This window comes from Rhea pennata, chromosome 19 (genome assembly GCF_028389875.1).
Source record: "Rhea pennata isolate bPtePen1 chromosome 19, bPtePen1.pri, whole genome shotgun sequence".
In the NCBI taxonomy this organism is placed as follows: domain Eukaryota; kingdom Metazoa; phylum Chordata; class Aves; order Rheiformes; family Rheidae; genus Rhea; species Rhea pennata.
The window spans coordinates 7,741,240-7,764,238 of record NC_084681.1 but is presented as its reverse complement, the minus strand read 5'-3'; the positions used below and the strand labels follow the sequence as shown (position 1 = coordinate 7,764,238).

Below are 22,999 nucleotides of genomic sequence, written 5' to 3'. Positions count from 1 at the left end.
TGCTTTCTTTTCCTTATCTTTTCTTTGGGTGCAGGAAAAGCCTGTGTCAAATAAGTCCCTGCCCAGCAACCCATTTGGGAAAGTGGGAATGGAGCAGCTTGTCCTCCCACCCGGTGATGGGGGGAGCAGCTGAGGAAGGAAAGTGCTGGTGTCGACCGGGCAGCCAGAGCATGAGAGGATGCTGCTGAACAGCCACTCTGGGGACAGGTGAAGGTCCAAGCCTCCCATCTCAGGAGGTACCTGGAGACCTCAGCGATGCAGCTGTGCTTCATCCTCAACCTACACCTTCATACTCACAGGAAAGGGAGCATGGCATGAACTTGGGGTGCTGCAGCCCCTGTGCAGGTGTTGTTATCTAGACGGGTGTCCAGATACCTGGCTGTAGCTCTGTTTTACCTCTGAACTAGAGGTGTCCTGGCATCAGTGTCTCCAGGCCTGTCTGGGGAAGCAATATTACCCACGTAGGGGATACCTGGCTCCAGCATCTTCGCTGTTTAGCAGGATCCCCCCTCTGCCTGTGTCAGGGGAGAAGGGCAAGGCAAAGGGGCAGAGTGAGGTGTGATGAACATGGAAGGGGGCTTTGTCGGATTGGGTAACTCTGATTTTTCCTGGTTTCTTAGGCACTGGACGATGGTGCCAGCATGTTGCTCTGAGCTGGGGTGGTTCTGGAGTCGGGGGCAGGAAGGGATCTTGAGCCAACTGCTGTGACTCCCACAAACCTCCAAAACCCCTGTTGCATGTGGATAACTGCTCTGTAGAGGGGTTGGGGCTCCAGGAACCAAAGCTCAGGAGCTTCTCATGGTGTCACACCAAGGGAGCTCTGAGCTAGGGGAGCAAGAGGGAATTGGGGAACAACTAAGGTCAATCTCAGAGGCGAGAGGAGGGATTCAGATAGCTGCTGAGGCTGAGAAGAGCAGAGATGAGCTGTGGCCATCAATCAGCTGCCCAGGACTTGGGCTAGGGCTACCCAGTAAAGCTGAGCAGCGATATTTGGAGTCAAAGTATCTCAACGGGAGGAGCAACATTTCCAATTCTCCTTCCCACTGTCCACCCCAAAAAAGCTGCTTTTAAATGCTGCCTGGAATATATAAAAAAAATCCTCCCCAGCACCCGGCAAAGAGAACATCGTTGTAGCGTGAGCCTCTAGATGGCAACATTGACCTGAGCAGCTGCAAGATGGAGCCAAGTCCCTGCTGAGGCTGAGCAGCCTGTCCCAGATCCAGAGCCGGACAGTCACAGCCGCTCCAAACCCAAATTCAAGGGATGTCGGTCGATGCTCCCTTTGGCACCTTTCTGAACCACCAGATTGCAAGGTCTCCAAACAGGACTGAGCTCTTTACAAGTCTCCTAGATATGTCAGCTCTTCAAAACTCCTCCAAAAAACACGTACAAACATCCCGCTGGGTTTATGCACAGGAGCAAAGCGCTAAAAGGCATTTCTTCGGGGCCGGGGAGCGGGCAGTGGACAGAGCTGCCTTCCATCCCGCTCCGCAGCGCTGGCCAGGGCACCCACCGTCCTCATGCAGCCTGCGGGATGGAGCTGTGCGACTCCCACTCTCCCCTTTGCTGCAGAAATATTGTGGATGAGAGAATTTACTGTGTAGCTTCCTGTATAGCAGATGAACTTTCTTAGGGCCCAATCTGGCAGCATGTGAGAAATAAATGCTGTCCTAGGCCTTGGTCACCTCTGCAGCCAGGACAGGTCTCAGCTCTGGGCCACTGCCATTAACAGGTCTTTTTGCTGAGGATCGTGCAAGAGCTGTTTAACCACTTGGAGTTAAACAAAAAGCTGTGTGATATGGGACAGGCAATCAGGGCTCCTGACTCGAATCCTCCTGCCTTCGGGCGAGCGCCCTAGAGCCAAAGCATCAAGCTGAAGGGCAGCGCTGGGAGCGCTGGCAGGTGGTTTGGCGGTCAAGGGCTGCCCTGGAAATGGTGACTCTGCAGCAGAGCTGGGCAGGCTCTGCAGCGGCACCCTCAGTTCGAAAGGTTTCTGCGGCAGCAGAGATTAAAACTTAAATTACCCAGCTTTAACCACGCGAGCCTAACTGGAGCGGTGTAACCTTCATGCGGGAGGGCTGCTGAGACGTGCCTTTCTGCAGCGTAGCTGTGGGCCCGCAGGAGCCGTTGCCAGTGGAAAAGTCCCACCTCTGCGGGAGGCAGCGACGCAGGACGCGAACTTTGTGTAAAGTAGGGCCTGCTCTCGTTTGCAAAGTGGGTTTAGTCTGTGCTCGGGGAGCTGCAAAGCTTAATTAAGATCCTTAAAAGGACAAAAGGTGCTACATAAATTCAGGGGATTATTATAAATGTCACTGCTTTACAAGCTGTGGCAAAAATCACATTAGGAATAACAAGACCTTTCGCTTCACAGCACTTTCTAGCAGGACTACTTACAGCTTCACGCTTCAAAACAGCAGCCATAAGATGTTGACATTTATAATTAGATGTGCATAATAATCTCTTTATTCCAGGACTGAAAAGCCTGGGTGTGTCGTGAGACATCGGTTCCTCCTTGGCCTCGCTGCGGATCCCCCGTCCGGGGGCTGCTCACTAATTTGGTGAAACCTCTCGGGCCTGGTGCCGAGCCGTGCCGGGTGTTTGCAGCCCCCCAGGGAGCTGCGGGCTGGGCGCTCAGGGAGTAAAATCAAAGCTCCTGTGTGGTTTTAATCTGATTAGTTGATGATAATCCAGTGGTATCGTGCAGCAAAAGCTGTCCAGCTTTATTAGGCAGTTCTTGTTTCGGGAGTGCCCGGCTCGCGCGGGAGCACCGAACTCCCTCTCGGATTCATAGGAAGGGGGGTTTGGGGGGGGTTAACGCTTTGGGGGAGCAGAACGGAACCAGGCGCGGAGAGCCGAGGGGCAGCGGCTCGGCCGCCCGGGGGGCGCGCCCGGCGGCGGCGGGTTCGGGGCTCGCTGGGCCCGCGCGGCCCCCGCCTCTGCCGGCCGCGGAGGGGCCGGGGCCGGGGCCGGGGCCGGGCCGGGCCGGGCCGGGGCGCCGCGCTGCCGCGGCCCTGCCCAGCGCGGCGGGCGCGGCGCGGCGCGGCACGGCACGGCACGGCACGGCGCGGCGCGGTGAGTGACAGCGGCGCCGGCGCTGCCCCGCCCGCACGGCCCGCCGGGCCTTTCCAATCAGGCCGGCCCGGGGAGGGATTTCCTGCCGGGACGGGGCCGGCCCGAGCGGGACTTCGCGGAGTGCCGCGCCGCCCTGCGAAGCGGGCGCGCCGCCTCCGGGGCCGCGCGGCTCGGCTCGGCTCGGCTTTGTACTGCTCGGCTCGGCTCGGCTCGGCTCGGCTCGGCTTTGCTCTGCATTGTGCGGCGCGGCGCTGCCCCGCTTGTCTCGGTCCGGGTTGACTCGGCTCGGTTCGGTTCGGTTCGGCTCGGTTCGACGGGCTAGAAGCGCCCCGAGAGGTGAGTCGGGCGCCGCCGGCTGCAGCGCCGGGGCCGGGCTGGGCCGGGCCGGCCGGGCCGGGGGGCGGCAGCGGAGATGCCCCGGGGCCGGCGAGGCTCCCCCCGCCACCGGCCGAGCGGCTCGGGCTGCCCAGCGCCCGCTCCGCTCCAGCATCGCTCCTGCCTCACTTACGTAATTGTTTTGTGTTGGGTTTTCTCCTCTTCCTCCTCTTCCTCCTTTTCCTGGCGCCGTTGCTGGCTGCAGGAATAGTTCAGATACTTTGGTTCTCCAGGTGGATTCCTGGGCTGGAGGCTCCGGTTTGCTCGGGTGGGAGGGATGTTTGCTGTTGCTTTTCCAGCTTTGTGTGCTCGTGCTGAGCCTGACCTCTGCGACTGCTCCTCTCCGCCGAGGCCGAGGTTGGCATTCGGAGCTCTCGGTGCCTCCGAGCTCCTTGCCGAGCGTTGCGGGCGCCAGGAGGGGTAGGCAGCAGTGTGGGGCTGTTCCCTGGGTAAGGCCCTAAGAGCTTCTTTACTAAGCGAGTAAATGGCGTAGCGTCCTCGTGCTTTTTTGTGCTCAGAGAGCAACTTAAAGTCGGATAAGATGTGCTGAATTAAATCAAGCAACTTTGAAGATAGGGCAATACTTAAGATTTCAGGAGGCGATGTATTCGCCGCAGGGGTTAGCTCAAGTCAAGTGGCTGAAACTTTGCTGTAATACAGAGAAGCCGGTGCCGGTGCCCCAGGCCGTGGGGTGGTGACAGCAGCCCTCACAGCCTCCATGCAGGGTCCCCAACCCCTGAGCAGCCCCCTGCGGCAGGGGGGCTCATCGGCCGAACCCACCCTGGGCTGGGGCTACGGGCAGTGAAATCGAGGATTAATCTGCAGCCTTGTCCTGGGAATCTCGGCACCCCCTTGTCCCGGAAGCTAAACCGGCCGCACTGAGTTAGAGCGTCGCCTCTCCTGCTCCCAGCTGCGCCCGGGGGATGGCTGGGAGCGCAGAGGAGCCCGCGGAGCCGACGCGGGGCGCCCACGGCTGCCCGGCTTGCCGTGGGGTAAGCGGCTCCGCTTTGGGTGCGATCCAGCCCGCCGCTGGCCAGGCTGCGGGTGGGAGGCCTCGGGGTGCCCGGGTCGCCCCGTGGACTCGCCCTCCCAACCCCAATGGATGCTTTTCCTCCTTCTGTCGCCTTCCCTCTCCTTACGTGGTTTCCTTCCTCGCGACGATGACCTCAATTGCTCAGAGGAAGCGATGCTCCGTGTTACATAAATGGCTGAGGATGAGCGCGAGCGCTTTGGGAAGGGCGATGGCAGGGAGGGCTACGGCTCGAGCAGCGGCCGGGGGAAACCGGAGCTGGTTCTCGCCAGGTCGCTGGTTCTGATCTGGCCCGGATCAGCGCGACTGGAGTCGCAGGGCCGTCTAGTGACGGCCTGGCAGCTTGGTGGACGTGTGCTGCCTTCACTGTCCTCCAGCACACGCGCTCCTCCCTGGGCTTTGGAGAAGCCTGGCAGCTGCATGGCTGCAAACCAGGAGGGTTTTCCAGCCGCCTTGTTTGGCCACACAAGTGCAGAGGGAGAGGAGCGGGCTGGAAGGCGTAAGTGGCTGCAGCAGGACCTCGTGCCCTCTCTTGGGGCTGGCGGGAGCCCCTTCCCTGCTGCCTCTTCCCTGCTGCTGTGTGCCCGTGCCCGCCGGGAGGTGCTTGCAGGCAGCTTTGCTGGTAGTTTTGATCTTCGTCTGAGTTCGGCTGTGCCGCTGGGCTACGCTCGGCTCCACGCCTGCGAGCGACGGGCCCCAGAGGGCCCCTGCGCCAGTTAGAGCGTGTCTCGGGTCCCGGGGCGCTGACCTTCACGGGTTGTTTTGGAGGGCCGGTGCCCGCCCCTGCGCAGAGAAGGGAAGGCTGAACCGGTCCCGTCGGTGCAAAGGGCTTCAGCCGAATGTTTGTTCGGGTACTGTTGCTGGGCAGGGGGTTCATAGTCCCCCCCCCCCAGCCCCACGCGGCAGGTACGACGCGCCTGGCCCCTGGGGGACGAGGCTGCGCCCCTGCCGCCTCGCCCCGGCTGCTGCCCTGCTCGTCGCGCCCCAGACTGCCCCGCAGCAGCGACTTGGAGGTTTTCTCTGCAGGTTCTTCCCTCTCTTTTTAATGTGAGGATAAGCCAAGTCCCGCCAGGACTAAATATAGTCAAAGTATTTGTTCTTCGGCACGGATACAAAAGCTGTCGCGATGGAGCGTTTCGACAGCGCCGGGAAGTAAACAGCCTTTGAAGCCTGACTGTGCTCTTCCCCTTTGCAGGTACCGGGTTTCCCGTGCTGTCCCCCTGCCCGAGGCTCTGCCGGGAGCGGCGGCTCCCCAGCGTGGCTGGCAGGGCCGTCGCCAAGAGGAATGCCGGAACGAGGGGGCTAGCGAGCGCCAGAGAGAGGGAGGATCTATAACTTCCAGATGGCAAGGAGCCCGTAATCCCTTTGGGAAGAATTAGGGACTCATCAGCGCAGCGCTGCCTGGTGAGGGAAGCCCAACATGACACCTCTGTCTCCGGGAGCTTTGCACGGGTCCAGCTAAGAGGCCGAAGCCGCCCCGATGCGAGCTCTGCCGGCTCCGCTGCCCCGAGCCGCCTCGCTTTGTCTCGTGGGGCCCTGCTGCTGCCGGGAGTCAGTCCCCGTGCACTGAACTATTTCTCGTTTTAATTGATTGCACGTTCTTCGACGAAACTCCATCCGGGTCTCGCTCCTCCCGAAGCAGAAAGTGACTTCTTTGTCGGCGTAAGCGGAGACGCAACTTCTGCAACTTCTATTTTTTTTTTTTTATGTCCCGTGGGATTGTAAAGCATCTTTCTTCCTGGATTTCACCTTGCATCCGAGTGTGTTTTGAGGAATTAGAGGCCTGTTCCCATGGCTGTATAAACCATAGGGATCTGAGGACTTCTTCCTTCTGCGTTGCTGTTGCTCCAGCCTGTCCATGATGGGGCGAGAGCAGGAGCTGATTCAGGCCGTGAAAAACGGGGATGTACCTGGCGTGCAGAAACTGGTGGCCAAGATCAAAGCATCCAAGAGCAGTAAGTACCTCGGTGCAGAGATGCGGGCTCTCTTGCCGCGTCTCGTCCATCCTGCTCTGTGTTTCTGCCCTTTGCACCTCGCCGTGTGCCCTGGGGCATGGGGCTTGTTCCCGAGCCCAAGCCGGGGGGAGGGGAGGGGGGGTGAACACTGGCTCTAAACTCCGGTGTGCGAATTATGCCATGGTTGGAGGCGGGAGTGTGAATCCAGCCCTTGCTGATGAATGTCTGAGCTGTAAACGATCCTCCCGGCAGGGCTCAGGTTCCCTTCGGGCTCCAGGCCGGGGGCGATGCCGAGCAGGGGAGGGCAAAAGGAAATCACGGCAGGGGAGAAAGCGATGCCGCTTGGGGGATGCTGCTACAAAGGGTCTTTAGCAATTGCCACTCACTCCTGGCCGTATTTATCTTGTGAAAAATTATCAGCCGAGCCAGTCAACTGGAACCAATTGTCAAGCCTTGAATTTCAGTCTGGTAATGTTTAACCCTTCCGCAGAGCTGTTCCCTTTCATGTGCTCTCTGAAAGGTCAGCTGCAAGCGTGAGTTGGAATGAATTTCGGGCTCAGTCTGTGCTGAACGCTTCGGTGGGCCGGGCCGCGAGACGGGGGAAGGTTCCCCGTCGCTCTGGCAAAGGCATCGCGTGGGACTGCTCGTGCCGGCGTTGGGCAGGGGCAGTTGCTTACCGCTTGGGATCCCAAAGGGCGGCGGGGGATCGCAGGCACCGCAGAGCTTCTGCAGGAATCAAGGAGGGGGACGAAAAGGTGGAGCAGCAGGTTGCGGCCGGGTTGGCGCGCGTGGGAGCCGAGCGCAAGCGGTGAGGAGTGTACCCCGTGTCCTGAGCGCGGCTCCGGCCTCTGCGGGGAAGGTGGCAGCGGCGGCTGCGGGTGCTGGTGGAAAGGCCGCGGTTGGGAGCGTGGCAGCTGTACCGAGATCTTCCTAGAGCCCTGGCAGCATTGCGTGGCCGGCGGACGAGTTCCTGGTTAGGAAAGGCCTGGTCGTTTCTGACTCTGGAGACCTAGAGAGAGGAGGAGACTGGAAGCAGTAAATGAAAAGGTGCTGGTCAGCAGTGCGTGGTGGGAGGAAGCCGCGTGGGTCCTGCCCGGGCCGTGGGCAGGGGGTGAGGAGGAGCCGTGCTGGGGAAGGCGAGACCCAGCAACCCCCCTTTGCACTCTCCGTTCGCCGCAGCCCGAAGGAAGCGTGACTCCGGCTGGGCCCGGAGGCCGAGGGAGGCGAAACAGCTCTGCGACCGCCTCTCCGGCCGAAGGCGTTTATTAAAAACCGCTGGCGATCCCCTGCGTGCAGCCGCTCGGCAGCCCCGCGAGCGGCAGAGGCCGGGCAGGGGCAGGAGCCGTGCGGGGGAGGCCCGGCCGTGCCGGGGGCTGCTCGGCCTCGGGCCGCCCGCGCCGCGACGGCAGGAGCCCCTTGTCGAAGCTCCCTGTCGGTGGGGGCTCTCGCGGGCACTCAGGAAAGCAGGAGAGGAAGAATATCCCCGAGGAGGGAGAAGGGAAAAGGGGCAGGAAGGGAAGCGGTAAGACTTAACAGGAGCAGCTCGGGGCGGTTAGCCCAGCACTGAGAAACGCAGGTTAGACTGAGAGTTGCAAATGCGAGAAGAGGATAAATTCCCTCGGGTCAGCTACTGGCAAGCTTTGACTGGTGCCAAAACTCTGCAAATCCCGATTGCTGGGCCTACAGCAGCGCTGAGCTGCTGCCTTCGCCCACCGAGCACGCGCCGAGCCCGGCTCGCGGCGGGAGAGGCCGGGGCAAGGCCCCGGGGCTGGAGGGAGACGGCTCTGCCTTCGCAAGGCGCTTGGAGGACCCCCCCCCCCTCCCCGAGGCAGCGAAGGGCGTCAGGACGTCGGCAGAGCCACGAGCAGACGCGACGCAGCCCGGAGCTCGCGTGCGGCGGCCGGACTCGCCGGGGTCTGACGAGCCGCCGGCGGCCTCGGCGCGGCAGCCTGCGTGCCGCGAGGGGCGAAGCTGCGCTCGTTCCCTCCGGCCCAAGCTTGAAAACCCTTGTCCTAGTCGTCGCGGAGAGGGGGGGGCTTCCCTCCGGCGTCTCGCCCTGCCTCCGGCCGCGGGGCGCCCGCGTGAGCGCGCGGGCGGCTCCCCGGCGCGGCGGCCGCGGCGGGTCCCTCGCGCTGGCAGGAGGCCTCTGGCCGCTTTGGGAGGGGAGCGGAGCCCAAACGCCGGCGAGGCCGCTGCCGCGGGCCTGCTGGCTTTCCGCAGCCCCGGGGGCGCTCGGCCCCTCCGCGGCAGGCAGCGCTGCTCCCCGTCCCTTCCACCCTCCTCTCCCCGCTCTTGCCGAGATGCCACGTGAGCAGAGCATTTGCCTCTCGTTAAAGCGCCTTCTCCACGCGACAGGCGGAGATGCTGATTTTTTAAAATCCCTCTAAGAGTCCTTCTGCTGTCTCAGTGGATTCGGAGCTGCGGCTCTGTGATTAGCCCTCCGGGACTTCCTGTGCCTAAAAAAGTCGCTGCACGTAAGCAGGAATCAAGCGCCAGTCCCGGCAGCGGGAACTTCGGGGACGCGTTGTTTAATATTCACCGTGCGCGGCTCTCGTCCGCGCGCGAGCGCTGCCGTACAAGTGGGTCACAGCACCTATTATTAGCGGGCTGCCGGGTGGGCAGGGAGGACGCTGCGGGGGCCGGGGCGGGAGGCGAAGGGCAGGCCGGGCTCGGCGTCTCCCCCGCGGCGAGGGCAGGTCAGGGCGCCCCGCGCTCGCTTGTGCGAGAGGGGACGTCTGGGCAGGGAGAGGCGGGCTGGTGCCGCTGCCCCCCCCGCCGAGCCAGCTCCCCTAGCACCCGTGGCGATGTCCCTCTTGTCCCTCTTCTTAATTTCCTCCTCTTGCTTTCTCTCCCCTCCCCTCTGCGTCTGAGCGCTGCAGAGTTTAATTGAAATTGTTAAACGACCCGTCACGGCTTTGGCCTTTCTCCCCGGTGATGGATCACCTCCTCGCTGAGGAGGAGCCGCGGCCGGGCCGGGGCGGACGCCGGAGCCCTGGAGACCGGCCGCGAGCTGAGGCTCCCGGCGGAGGCGAGAGGCAGGGGGACGCCGGGGCCCTCGTCCCCGGAAAGGGCTCCGGCTGGCCGCAGAGGGCTGGATCCGGCCGCCACCGGGCAGCGATGCCCCGGGCGCCCGGCTGGGTCTGTGCGTCCCCGTCCTGGCCGACTGCAGCGGCTCCCGGGTGGACGGTTTTGGTGATGGGGCAGGAGGCTCGAGAGGCTGCTGAGGGGTATTTTGTTGGAGGAAGGAGCCCGAACGCCCCAGCGGCGTCCGAGACTCGATGCGTTGCGCGGGGGGAACGGGAGCTGGGCTCGCTGTTTGCCTCCCTCGAGGGAGTGGTGAAGCTTTTTGTTTAAATGAGCATGAAGTGCAAAGAAAGGGCGACAGCTGAGCAAACTCGCGCTAAACTTTCAAGGACAGGGAGCGAAGTCTGCCCTGCTGGGACTTGAACCGGTGGCTCGGGGAGATCCGGCTGTTTTCAGTCTGCCCCCCAGTTTGCTCTCCGTGTCGTGTCTCACAGCGGCTTTGGGGGCTCCCGAGCCCTGGGTGCCTCGCTGGGAGGCAGAGAGTGGGTGCTACTTGTGCAGGGACGTGGATGTGGCCGGGCTCTGGGCTCTGTCGTGACGACTTGCTCAACGGCAGCGAAGTCCCGGGGTGGGGGATATTCTGCCACCGCGCGCCTGGGTCAGGACCCCTCATCGTGGCGGCACGGAGAGCAGTAAGGTTTTCCGGAGAGGTTTTCTCTCCCTTGCCGCAGGCCTCTTCCCTTCCCGCTCGGTGCGGTCGCGGCCCTCGGACGCCGCTCGGCGGGGCAGGCGGTCCCAGGAGCTCCCTGCGGATGGGCGCGAGAAACCTGCGGCAGGCAGGTGTGGGATAGTTCGCCTCCCTCCACTTAGCTTTCCTCCTAATCTCTGGTAGCTGTGTCAGCTTAAGCCCTGAAGCACAGGGTTTAATATCTCTCCTGATATTCGTTAGCCTTGGCCATTAGCGCTCTGTGCGTCCCCGTTGTCTGCAGAGATACCGGCTGCCCTCGGACTCGAGCAGGGCTTTTTTCTTCTCTCTCGATGGCAGGAGGTCCCACAGGTAGGTAGAAAAAAGCCTTTATTTTTTTTTTTTCTTTTCTTCTTGCGTTGGGGTTTATTTTGTGACGTTGAACATGCCTTTGCCTGTGCGAGCTGGGAAGCGAAACGCGCCGTCCGCTGTCGTGGCCCGAGGGTCTCCTTCGGGGAGAAGCGGGCTCCCCCTCGCTGCCGCTCCGGATGGAGGTTTGCACCGGGCAGCGGGGTGGTGCGGGGCTGGGGGCGTCCCGCTGCCTGCGGGGCTGCACCGGGCACCGCAGCCTGCCCGACCCCCCCTGCCGCCGCCGCCTGCACGTGTGACCGTGGCCGGCTCCTGCGCGAGGCCGGCTTTCCGGGGCGATTTCCTGGCGTCCTGCTCGGGGTGTCGTTCCTCCTCCGCGCACGCCCTGCAGCTCTGACGCGCCGGGCTGACTGCGCAGCTCCGCGCGGGCTCGTAAGCACGCTGCGGGCATGCCCGAGAGACGGCGAGAAACTCGGCCGAAGTCGTGAAACTCCCTCTTCCGCCGAGACGAGCCCGGGAGCGGGGAGAGGAGCCGTGCCTGGAAAAGCAGGCGGGAGGCGGTCCCGTTCCTGGGGGGCCGCGGGGCTCCCACCGCCCCGCAGCCCTGCCCGAACGTGCTCGTGCACCGGCCTGCGGTGGGTGGGAAGGCGCAGAAGCGGCTTCAAAGGCTCCCGCGTGCGCAGGGATGGCGGCCAGGCAGCAGCTGCGTGTGGCAAAGGGAGGAGGGGGGATCGAATCCTTCCGTCGTCCTCCCGCCGTTCCCGGCCTCTCTGAGGGGGCTGCTCCAGCACTCAGGGGCCAGCGTGGAGTTTGTTTGGAGTTTTCTTTTCTTCCCACGGGCTGGCAGGGCCCTGCCGACGGGCTGTCCCTCTCGCCCCGGTCAGGAGCTTGGCCGGCCCGTGAGCCTTCGCCCTTCCTTTCGGTCTCTCTCCCGGGGAAGGAAGATCCCAGCACCGGCAGCCGCGAGAAGAGTCAACGCACCGGGAATCCGCCGCTGCTTTCCAGAGCCGGCCTCTAACGGGGGCCTGCGGCGCCCCCGGAGCCAGGGAAACCGTAGCCGCGCCGCGCCGAGCGCAGGGAGATAAGCCGAGAGCAAACAGCGTCGCGAAGGGAGATAAGTGGCTCTCGGGAGCGTCGGAGGCCGTGCCGGGCATCGCCCAGCCCCGGCGGGAAGGACTTCCCCAGGGCCGGCTGCCTGCCCGAGCCCGGCGGCCGAAGCCCCTAAAAGCCCTGCGGCGGGGCAGCGTGCCGCTCCGCGTGCGCGGCCGGGCCCTGCCGCCCCGGAAAGGCGGTGAAGAAGGGGCTCGCCGGGGGGAAGCGGCGCCCGGGGCTGCGCTGTTTCTGCGCTCGGGCTGATGCCGATCCTGAGCGGCGACGGGCCGGGGTTAGGGCCGGGGAGGGATTTCTGTCGCTTGGGCACCCGCGAGTGACTCAGCCCTGGTCGGAGGCGGCGTTCCCCGCTCCCGCCTTCCCCGGAGCTGTGGGAGGCCGTGCCGGCCGCCTGGCCCAGAAAGGCGGGATGGTTTGGACGCCAGCAGCTCCGAAGCCAGCCGGGGAGGGGGAAGCCCGAGCCGGCCTCGGACTGTGCGCGACCGGCGCGTCCCCTCTGCGGCGGGGACAGAGCCCCCTGCGCGCCGGCAGTTTCCGAGCCGCGAGGCAGGAACCGCGTGAAGAAGGGCCGAGTCCCCGCTCCGAATGCAAGGTGCCCTCGGCAGGCACAAGGACGTCCAGGACGCGTGCCTGGAAAGAGCCCCCCGGGACCCCCGGAGCCCCCCGATCCGCTGCACGGTAGCGCTGGGGGCTTTGCAGCTTCCCCTCCTGACTTGCAGCTACCTGGAGGAGAAGCTGCCTCCAACTGAAGACTTCGTCGCGCTCCTCTTCCTCCTTGCGCTTGGCTAGGGGCTGGCTTTGACGGTCTCGGCTGTGCCCTAGAGAGGCTGCCGGGGGGCCGCCGGCATCGGCCGCCCGTCCCGGGGCGCGGGAGCGAGAGGGTCCCTGCGGGACGGGGAGCGGGGTCGGCCGCTCCCGGGCGATTGACGGCGCCGCCTGAAGACGACAGTTTGCAGCTGGCCGGGAGCGCGCGGGGCAGAGGGGAGCGAAGGGGGCGCTCGGTGGGCGCGCGTGCGCGTGTGCCCCGCTTCGCTTTTGAAAGCGCCTGGCCTGGCGCCAGCCCTGGGGCTGCCGCTGGCAAAACGCGGCTCCGGCGAACAAGCACGAAAGGGCAGAAACGAAATAACCGTAAAGCACCGTGCCGGGCTCCGGCAGGGGCTGGGGAGCCGAGGGGCCGGAGCCGCGAGCGCCCCGGATGGCGCCCTGGCTGCGGAGGCAGGGCCGGGCCGGCGGCGGTGCCCGGGCCTTGCCCAGGCGTCGCGGTGAGTCACGGGCCTGTCTGGAGCTGCCCAGCCCGCGCGGAGGCGGCTCTGCCCCAGCCGATCTTTACCCCGGCGCGGGTGAAGGGCGAGACGTCCTCGCCCCCGCCCGCCCTTCGCTGGGGCGCAGCGCGGGGCGGCGGGCGCCGCTCTCCCTCGCGCGGCCGCAGCGGGACGCGGGCCGGGAGCGCGGGCGCCGGGTGGGAGGACCCCCGCGGTTTCGTGACGCTGCCCGCCGCCGCCACCGCCGCGGGGACCGCCACCGCTGCCCGCCGCGTGGTGGGTCTCGGCTTTTCTGTCCCCTTTCAAAGGGCAGCGAGAAGCGCGCGCGGCGACGCCGGCGGGGGCGGCAGTGCCCGCGCAGCCCGGAGGCGTTGCGCCAGGGCGGCCCGGGCTCCGCTCGCCCCGGCAGGGGGAATCGCGCCGCGCTCGGGCCTGGGTTCCCCCGTGGACCTGAAGTATCTCCGGTTTGGTTTTATTCTGGCTGAACCCAACCGACTTCCCTGAACTAGGGCCCGGTTATCCTGTCGGATAAAAAAAAAAAAAAAAAGAAGGAAAACGCTCCTCCTCGCAGGGGAAAAGGCTCTGGGGTGCGAGCCAGCTGGAAACCCCCCGAGGCCAGCGGCGACACGAGCTGCCCCGGCGCGAGCAAAGCCGCCTTCCAGGAAGGGGCCGCGTTTTGGCCGAGCCTGGAGACGCAGCGAGAAAGTCCCTGCTCGCAGCCTGGCTCCGCAGCCTGGGCAGCGCTGCGAGCGCCCGTGTTTGCGCCGCGCCGGAGCCCCTGCCTGCCGGCGGGTGCTGCGGGGAGGCGGCGGTTTCGGCGCTCGGCTCCCGAGCGCTGCCTCCTCCGCCAGCTCGGGCTTGCCGGGGCCGTTCCCGACAGGCACCCGCCATGCGGGAAAAGCGTAAACAGATCGAGTTCCTGGCAGGGGCCCAGGGAGCCGGGCAGGCCTTGGCTTGCAGCCCCCCGCCGCTCGGTTGCTTTGGGGTGGGGGCAGCGCGGCGGGAAGGGGCCGACGCGGGGTGCCGGCGGCGTTTGCTCTTCCTTGCCGGCCCCGCGGGCGCTACGCGAAGCCGCGTGCGTGGGCCCGACCCCTCCGTTTGCTCCCGATGCCTCCGGCCTCGCTGCAAACCAGCCCTTGTCCCGTTACATGGCATCCGGGGGGGCCAGGGCCGCCCCATGTCGCCCTTGTCCCCCGCCGGTCCCTGCGCAGCTGCCGGCCCTCCCCGGCGCTTCCCGCAGATGGCCGGCTCCCGGCGCGGCGCCAGAGCCGCGGACGCGGGCCGGACAATGCGAGGAACCCGCCGGAGCAGGTGGGCGGCGGGGGGAGAGCCGCAGGAGCGCGGCGCCCGGAATAGCTCGGCAGGCGCCCGGGGCAGGCGAGCCTGGCGCGGGGGCCCCCGCCCCGCTTCCCGCTCCCTCGAACGGCGGCGACCGCCGCTGCCGCGGGGGCTTCGGCGAGGGCGCAGCGCAGCGCAGGGCAGGCTGGGCCCCCCGGCCTCGCGCGGGGCGCGCCGCCGGCGGAGGGGCCGCGGCAGCCGGGCGCTTCGAGGGGGCGATTCCTCCTCCTGCTCCGCAGCGCCACTCGGCTAGCCGGAAACCCGGGACAGACGGACAGGCGGTCCGACCCGGCTGGCGAGGAGCGTTTGCTTTGGGCGCCGGCAGAGCCGCGCTTTCCCTGCTCTTGTCCTAGCAGTGGGACTGGGAGCAGGCTAAAGGAGGGATCTTCCCTCTCGGGCTGCTTGTCCCAGCTCTCGATGAAGCTTCACCTTCGCCAGCTGGTAGCGGCTCCGTCCTTTCCCTTCTCCGCTGGCGGCAGTGCCAAGCAGGCCGGAGAGCTCAGCTCGGTGCGCGGGGCGGATCGGTGCCCTTGGCGCCTGAGCCGCTCCTGCCTCGCTGCCCTTTCCGTCGCCGGCAAGGGGATTTGGAAAGGAATCTGTCCCATCCCTGCGACACATGCTGTGCCGTCCCCCGCAGCTCGGGAATGCGGAGCTGCCGGGCGCTGCCGGGATCCTGTTGCTCTGTCCTAACCCGGATACCACAAATGCCCACAGCCCTGCTGCGGCCACGGGAGCCGGGTGCCAGCAGCGAGGCTCGACCGCGCGCTCCCCGCCGGCATCCCCCGGGACCTGGGCGTTAGAGGTCATGTTTTGGCTCCTTCAGGAGGGAAGCAGGAGAGAAGGGAAAGGTGGAAGCCTGGATTCAGACGTGCTCGTTTACTGGAGCTGCTCGGCTCTGTGTTGCAATTTAGATTTAGCTGTAGCCTGTGCTCTGCGTGTTGTTTGCACGCAGGTGGTTATAGGAGAAGAAGAGCCTCTCGTTTGGTCTTGGTAATACTGGAGAGCAGCAGCAGCCCCTTGGGAATGGAAATGCCTGTTCTGTAGCAAGGAAAACTTCTCCCTGAACAGAGCCAGGCACCTTCTCCCCGTTGCCTGCGCGGATCAGACAGCATGCATCCCGGCGGAGCCCGCCGCGCGTTTCTGAGCGGGGCTGGCTGCAGGGAGGATTGGCTCGCGGGGTCAGAGTTTAGGAAAGGCATCTGCAAAGTATTTTTAAACACTTCTGATTTCAAACCCCATCTGCACAGCCACGAGCTGGGAGCAGCAGTTTGAGGTTAGTCCTCAGCCCCGGGCGGTTGATCACCCACGGTGCGGGGGCATTTGGTTGCTGGGTGCTCCAGCACTTGGTCACACGAGCGACAGCACTTAAACCAGTCACCTCGTGCGTGATCTTGAGCAAATCGCTTCCCCCTCCGTGCCTCCCCTCCCATCCTTTCTGCCTTGCCTAGATTAGAAACTCTCCAGGATGGGGACATCCTCTCCGCCTGCCCCACGGCGCCTGCTGCCGCCCACCGCAGCTTCCCCGGGGCCGAAGCGGGAGGAAGTTGCAGGATTTCCAGCCGCCTTCCCGAGTACCAGCTCCGCCGGCCGGAGCGGCACCCGGGTGCCGGCTGCTGCGTGCACGGGACGGCGGGAGCCCCTGGGCCTGCTGGGCTGGCGTTACTGGGACAGAGCGCTTGAAGGCCACGCTAGCCCGGTGCCCAGTCCCCGGCCTTTTCTGGGGACTCGCGTGGTTTGCCGTGACCCTCGGAGCTGTCGCTTGGAGGTGCGGAGCCTTGTTTCGCTCCGTGGATCTCACAGGTTTTTTAATAGCTGCTCCTGGCTGTTGTAATTTTTATTTGGGGCTTGTTGTTAAAACCATAAAAATTACAGTTAAACACTGCTCTGAAGCGTCAGAGCCCTCCAGGTGCGGGTGGGTGCTGCGTCCCTGCCCGCCCGCCTGCCCTCGTTAACTCGTTTGCTCAGCAAATCCAGGCTGATTGACCTGCCCCGGCCTTGGCCTTCCCGGGGATCCCAGCCCTTCGGCTGCCCGGAGCTTCCCGGGTCGCCTCGGCCTGGCTGGCCCCAGACGCAGGCATCGAGGAGCTGCCGGGGAAGAGGGACCCCGCGCCGGTTGTTTGCCTCGCTGTCCTCTCCCTCCGGGCCCGCGTCCGCGCCGCTCACGCGGGCTCCCTTGACATCCCTCTTTGCTTTTCCTTCCTCCGGTTGGAGGTCCGCTTGTCGGGTTGTTTCTCCCCAGATGCTGTAGTCTGCGGTTTTCCCGAGCTGACCCTGCCTCGGTTTGGTCTCTGCGATCTCTCCGAGCGCCTTCGCGTTATGTCTCTGCCCTTGTCGATCGCTTCTCGGTGCGGCAGCGTCTGCAGATTATCCTGACGTGCCGGCTGCTTGGCATCACCGGCGTGGAAGCACCGAGGGTGCCTGTAGGACGCAGCCCCCTCTGTGTCCCAGAGATGTCCCAGAGCTCGTGCGGCCCTTTGCCAGGCTCCTGGGGAAAAATTAATATTGGACTGGCTGGACGGGAGCCAAAGCGGGGTCGACGCTGGGTCGGATGCTTTGCTGACCCTCGCGCCCCGGCAGAGGCTCTTTGCCCCGCGGTTCGCTGGGTGCGCGGGTGGAGCGGCCGCGGCCACGCGCCCGTGCTCGCTGGCGGCCAGCCCGCCGGCCCTTCCGGGGCGGCAGCGGGGAGCCGCGCTCGGCTGCTGGTCCCTTTCCTATCGCCCCATCTCTTCCCGTGCCGGGAGGTGTCCTGTCCTTTCGGAAGGATGGGGGAAATGGAAAAGGCTCCACCTCTTCCCTCGGCAAATACAGCTCCACTGAGTTCATATCCTGGAGAGCGAAACAGCCAGATCCCAGCAGGGACGGTGACTTCACCGCCCGGTAACGTGTTTCCCCGGCCAGCTGGGAAAGGAGCCTTCGTATCTGTGAAGGAGCCGCCTGGCTTCCCCCACCCAAAAGTCTTTACCAGCTGTTTCCATCCCGGCAGCGGCTGGGAGGATGCGGAGCGAAGATTTCGGCTCCGTGGGGAATGGGAGTTCCCTCTCCCTCCTCGCCTGCGTGCTCGGCGGCCGGCTCGCTCGGCCGCGGCGCATCTTCGCGGAGGTCGCCGGCGAGGCGCTGGGAGCTGAGCGCTTCTCCCGCGCCGCCGGCCCCCGGGCTCGCCGGGGAGAAGGCGTGAGCCCGGGCAGACCCCCGCGCGCGAAGCGCAGCGACCGCCCTCAATCCCCCTGGCACCCCGCAGGGCCCTAGATCTGGCTCGGGGTGCGAAGTTTGGAGCAGGAGCAGCTCCTCTGCCCCCGCCAAGGAAGGGGCGAACGCGGCCAGGTCTTTCCGGAGAGCGTCTGCCCCGCTAAGCGGCCCCGGCCGGCTCGGCTCGCTGCGGAGCGCCGGGGCGCGAGCCGTCCCGCCGCAGCTGCGCGGCCGCCGACGGGCTTCCCGCGTTTGCTTTTCCTTCCATTGTTCTCTCGCGGTTTGGTTTAACAAACTCTTGTGTTTTTTCCTGCTTTGCTTGCGGGGAGGAAGGGGGAAATTGGGGTTCTCGCCCGGCGCCGGCCCTGGGAGGCCTCGCAGGAGGGCTGGTGGGGGCAGGTGCTGCCGCCGCCGCTGCCTCTGCTTTCCGGCCTGTCGATCGCGTCAGACTGTGGGTTTTTCCCCGTAAGAAGCCGAAGGAGAAGGTCTCCCGGGCAGCTCTGCGGCCCCGGCAGCGGCGTGAGGTCTCCCGGCCCTGCCGGCAGCAGCCCTTGGAGGCAGCCGGGTGTTTTGGGCTTTTCAAACTGCTTGAGCTGCAGAGGTGCCTGCGAAGGCCCAAACTCAGGTGCAGGCTGTTCGTGGGGGCAGGAGAGCGAGCGCTCGCGGGGCCTGCGCGCGGCTCCGGCCGTCACGGGCAGCAGCGCCCTCGCAGCCTCATTCGGCCGCCAGCTCCGCGGGGGACGGAGGGCGCCCGGCCCCGCTGCCCCCGCGCTGCCGGCGGAGCTGGGCCCCGGGCCGGGCTCTGCGCTGGGGCCGCAGGCAGCGCGGACCGCGGTTGGGAGCCCTCGGCTCTCGCCCCGACTCCATCCCAAACTTGCTGCGTGACTTTGGTCGAGTTTCTCAATACCTCTGCGGCCGAGCTCCTTCCCTCTCCGAACGGGCGAATCTCTTCCGAACCTGTTGGGAAACTGCGCTGTGATGGCAGGTTTGCGGGGACGCGGTGCCGGGAGGAGCCGGCTGTGGGTGTCCGGAGCAGCGAGCCTGCCTGGGGCAGGACGGGCAGCAGGGATAGCGAGGGGCGATGCCTCCGGAAGAGGGATGGACGTCGCTTACTCGATTTCGTACGAGCCTCAGCCTTGGCCGTGCAGCGGGCACGAGCGTGGGGCAGGCCGAGGTGGCAGCGCGCAGGCCGAGAGGCCGCCCGGGGCAGGGGGGGTGAAGCTGCTGCTTCTCACCGCCACCACCGCCGGCCTCTCCGCGGGATCGGAGCTCCTGAGCTCTTTTCCCAGCCCGTTCGTTGGCTTCGCAGTGGCCGGCCCCTGGCTGGGCTTAATTTTCCCACGAGTGCACGCGCGTGTGCTTGGAGCGTCCGGACAGAGCGCGGCGCCCGGCGTCGCGCCGACGGCGAGAAGCGGCGCTTTGCCGCCGCGGCCGCTCCGCCAGCGGCAGGAGGCCGAGCTCCCTCCGCAGCCGCCGCCGCCGTCTCGAGGAGCACGTGGGCCCCACATTTGTAACCAATTTGCTGGAGCTCTCCGGAGGTGTTTCCTGCCTGCTGCTTGGCAGCTCCTCTCCGTACAGAAGCTCGCTGGCTTCCCCGAGCGCTTGCTTAACCCTGGCTGCCGTCGCGGCGGCCGCGTCCCGCCCGGGCGGCAGCGGGCACAGGACCGGGCGCAGCGGGGTGAGGCGGTGCCAGCCCGCAGGGACGGCTCCCGGAGGGGAGCGTGGCTGAGCACGGAGACCTTGTGTCCGGAGATGCTCCCCGGGATGTGCAGAGCCTTGTTTTTCCCTGGAAATCTTGGCAGTTCCTAGGCCTGCTGGTGCTGCTGGGCCCGGAGCCCGTCTCCGATCTCCTGGCGTGGGTCCCTCTCCCGCTCGGCTCCTCCTGGGCCTTTTCTGTTTCGGTCCCTGCGTGGTTTGAGCTCTCCCAGCGTGGACATTGGGGTGACAACGCTGCGGGTCAGTGTCCGCGAGGGAGCGACGTTGCTGGGTCCTTGCTCCTTCTGCTCTCCACTCTGGGTTAATCTTCCCCGGATGCGAGGTCGGGAGGAGAGCGGGGAGGAGCAGGGAGCACGAACCGGGCCTGCGGGCGCTCCGGCGCTTTCATCCTGCAGCTGGGATTTAGCATTCGGAGGCCGTGCTGCCCCGGGACGGCTCCGGTGAGGATGTGACTGCGGGGCCGCCAGAGCGAGGAACTAATTTGAGGAATGTTCCCTGGTGAGAGGAGTTAAAACATAGGAATTCTGCTTTGCGGCTGCTGACAGCTGCCTCCCCCGGCGATGGATGGAGGGAGGCCGGGAAACCTCCCTCTGCCGCCCCGGCGGTCCGGGCCGCTGCCCTCGGCAGATGGGCTCGGGCTGGGGCTCGGGGCGAGCTGTCCCCGTTTGGAGGGTGGGCGCTGCTGAACCCCGGCGACAGTCTGTCGGGCTCCGTGGGACATTTCTGCCTCTTTCGGGTACTCTTGCACTCGACAGACATTTGCATCCGTCCCTTCCCCTCCCTGCATCTCCTGCCTGGATGCAGTTCCGAGGAGCCCTGCGGGGACATCTCGCCGCAGCAAGCTCCGCCAAGGTTTTCCTGCAGAGTCCACCGAAAGGTACAAAGAGAAACAGCGTTTTTCCACCCGCTTTGGGGTGGCCGTGTGCTTCCCGTGTCTTTCCGGTGGTCGCACCATCTCTCCTTGGCTCAGCTTAGCCTCCGGCTCGCACACGCTGGCATTGCCCGTCGCTTCTCGAGCGAGAGAAGCAGCCTGAGCTCTCCTCTCTGGATCTGAGTTCCTACTGCATACAGCATCCTTAAAATATATACATACATATATATATAAACTGATTAAAAGACAGGCACGTTGGAGGCCCAGCCTGAAATCTTTGCTCCAAGCTCCGTCGCTGCTCAGGCTACGCTGTGCCGTGAGGTCTAAACGCTCCATACTGCCGGGAATCCGTTCTTGGTGGCGTGAAAACCAGAAATTGTTCTTGACCAGCCTTATCCCTCTGCTTACAGCCAAAACCAATGGGTGCAGGAAATGACGGATTTATGGGCATTTCCGTGACACCAGGCAGTATGGATTTAGGATTCAGTTTGAGTCGTTTAAGGCGATGTTGGTAAATACAAGTAATGGACCCCTTGATTTCATCTTTGATAATTTCATCTCAGTTGCGTCCTTTGGAAATCCCATGGAAGCAGACCCTGCTCAGCCCTTCCTGCTTGTTGCAGGATGAGTCCCGAGGCTGTGAGGGGCAGGATGAGGTCTGTTCCCGTTGAAGCAGAGCACGTTCCTGGCTCTACTCTACAAAGTGCAAATCTGGCTCAGAAAATGACTCTGGAAAAGAGGCACCCTGGGGTTTGGTGTTTATTGTCTGTCCGTGACTCAGAAGTGGCTGGTTTACAAATGAAATGTTATATTTTCCTAAGCAGCAGGTCCGCAGACCCAGCTTGGTGTCGGAAAGCTCGTCCCAGTGCTGCTTTCCTTCGCGCGCCCCAGCGCCGGGGATGCCGGTGCAGCACGGCTTGGCAGCGCTTACGCAGTCTGATAGCGAGCCTGGCCACGGGGCTGAGGGAAGCTGCTTTGCCTTGACGGGGAACCCAGATCTTCAGCTTTCTGGAGATAACGGACTGGAAAGAAAAAATGAGTGTTGCCTTGTCACCGGTGCTGAGCGACAGGCCCCAGGGAGCAGGTTCCTTCGGGGACGAAGCCCAAACTTGGCACGGAGCTGCTCGCTTGCGTTTGCCTCGTGCTTTGAAGATGCAAAGCACCTGCAAGAGCCAATTATGGTGATCCCATCCTGATCTTCTCTGCTGTGGTGGCTAGTCACAAATCCATCACCAGAAGCCACTCAAAGACCATTTTGCATTAATTAGCTTGTTTACAAAACATATTAAATTGCAGTAATGACGATACCATTACTTGGTTTCCTTTTAATTATCCACTTGCATAATGAGCCAGCCCCCTCCTTGGCTCCATTTCCGGTAGAAAGGGCCACATATCCTTGGGCCACACAGCACATCTTGGTTGTTTTTGTACGAGATCTTCCTGTGAGATGGGCGGAGATGTGAGAGAAGGGAAAAAAAGAAACAGAGGAGGAGGAGAGGACCCGGGAGCTGTGCCCGGCTCTGCAAGCAAGAAGGCTTTTCTCCAGGAACCCAGCAAGTTTCAGTGGGTTCGAGGTGGCTCTTTCACCCCGGGCTTAGAGCCTGGCTGTCTGGAGGACTGCGATATCCCATAGGAAGCAACGCGGAAACCTGCCAAAGCCTTTAGTTCTCGTCGGCTTGGCGATGGGGCTGCCTGGAAGAGCGGAGGAGAAGCGATGGCATTTCTTGCCCCCCGCATACCTTCTTCCTTTCTTTCCCTTTTCACTTAGCGCTTGAATTCCAGAGATGTTAATCCGCTCTCAACCCCTCGGTGGAGAATAAAACGGCCTCTCTGTGTGGGAGGAAAGAATTTGTGTGAATTCATTACAGGAAAGAGCGGGCAGCAGAGGCGGGCGCGTGTGAGCGCGGGCTGAGGATGGGGTGAGCATCCTCTGCCACTCAGTGGTCCCCGGGCGAGGAGAGAGGGACGGGCAAGGAGATGAGAGCATCGGGCACGGCACAATCCTCGCTTTCAGAGCCCGAGTCCTCGGCCCCAGCCGTAAAAATGCCAACCATCTGCTCTGTGGGCCAGTCCTTGGCGAGGAGCAGCGAGTGGGGAGCAAAACGTCCCCGCTCGGCACGTCCCAGGTGCCGCTGGCTATAAATGGGAGCGCGTGCCGAGGAGGGGCCGGGGCCGCCGTCGTGGCGGATCGGGGCGATGAGAGCTGCGGGCAGGGGGCCGCGAAGGGCTGCTGGGCGCAAAGGTCGGAGGGAGGAAAAACGTCTGAGCTGGAGCCGGGGCTGCTCCTTGGAGGGTCTGCGGAGGTGAAGGGCAAGAGGCCAGAGAGCGAGGAGGCGCCGGCAGGATGGGGCAGGCGCTGTTCTGCGCGCTGGCAGGTCCGTGTGGCCGGCGGTGAGCCGGGGCCGCGGCTGGCGAGGTCTCCGCACCCCGCGCTCAGTCTCCCCGCGGGAGCGGGGCGGGCAGGAGGTGCTGCGCCTCTGCCGGCTGGCTCCCGGTGACGCTCCCCGGCGCGCGACGGGGCTGCCGGACCGGCTGCCCTCCCCTGACGCTCTGCTCTTCTCTCTGCAGAGCTCCTGGGATCTGCCAAACGCCTGAACGTGAACTACCAGGATGCGGACGGGTGAGTTCACTGCGGCCCCGTGCCGGGGACGCCGTTGGGCTGTCGCTAACCTCGGTGACTCTTTCGGGGCTGGCTGCCAAGCCTCGGTGAGCGCAACAGCATCCCGAGACGGTGCCGCTCCGCGAGGCCACGGGTAGCCCTGCAGAGCGAGCGGGTCCTCCGTTTGACGGGGTAGAGAAGGAAAAGATGAGGTTGCTAAGTGACCGCAGCGTGTTTGTGTAGCTCATCGCTGCCAAAATCCAAGCACTTAACGCGCTGGGTACTGAGAGTTAAGGAAGCCACAAAGGCCCGTAAAATAATTAAGCACGTTATTCTTATTGAATTAACTCTGACCCATAACTTATTAGCGTTGTTGTATGTATTATTGTTGTACCTAATTTCTGCGG

The 22,999-nt window shown here is 64.4% G+C and overlaps 1 protein-coding gene across 4 annotated transcripts in view; it reads left to right on the top strand.

The window, feature by feature from the left end:
• The first annotated feature begins 3,217 nt into the window (after positions 1–3,217).
• Positions 3,218–22,999, top strand: part of CASKIN2 (CASK interacting protein 2) — a 32,595-nt gene continuing 12,813 nt past the window's right edge. For 2 of the 4 annotated variants that reach the window (XM_062591889.1, XM_062591885.1), the window contains exons 1-3: positions 3,219–3,408; positions 5,673–6,432; positions 22,562–22,613. In XM_062591889.1, coding sequence (XP_062447873.1) covers positions 6,336–6,432; positions 22,562–22,613 — 149 coding nt within the window. In that variant the 5' untranslated portion in view covers positions 3,219–3,408; positions 5,673–6,335. Of the gene's footprint in view, positions 3,409–5,672; positions 6,433–14,365; positions 22,369–22,561; positions 22,614–22,999 lie in introns of those variants that run through there. The other 2 variants (XM_062591887.1, XM_062591888.1) reach the window with 2 other exon arrangements.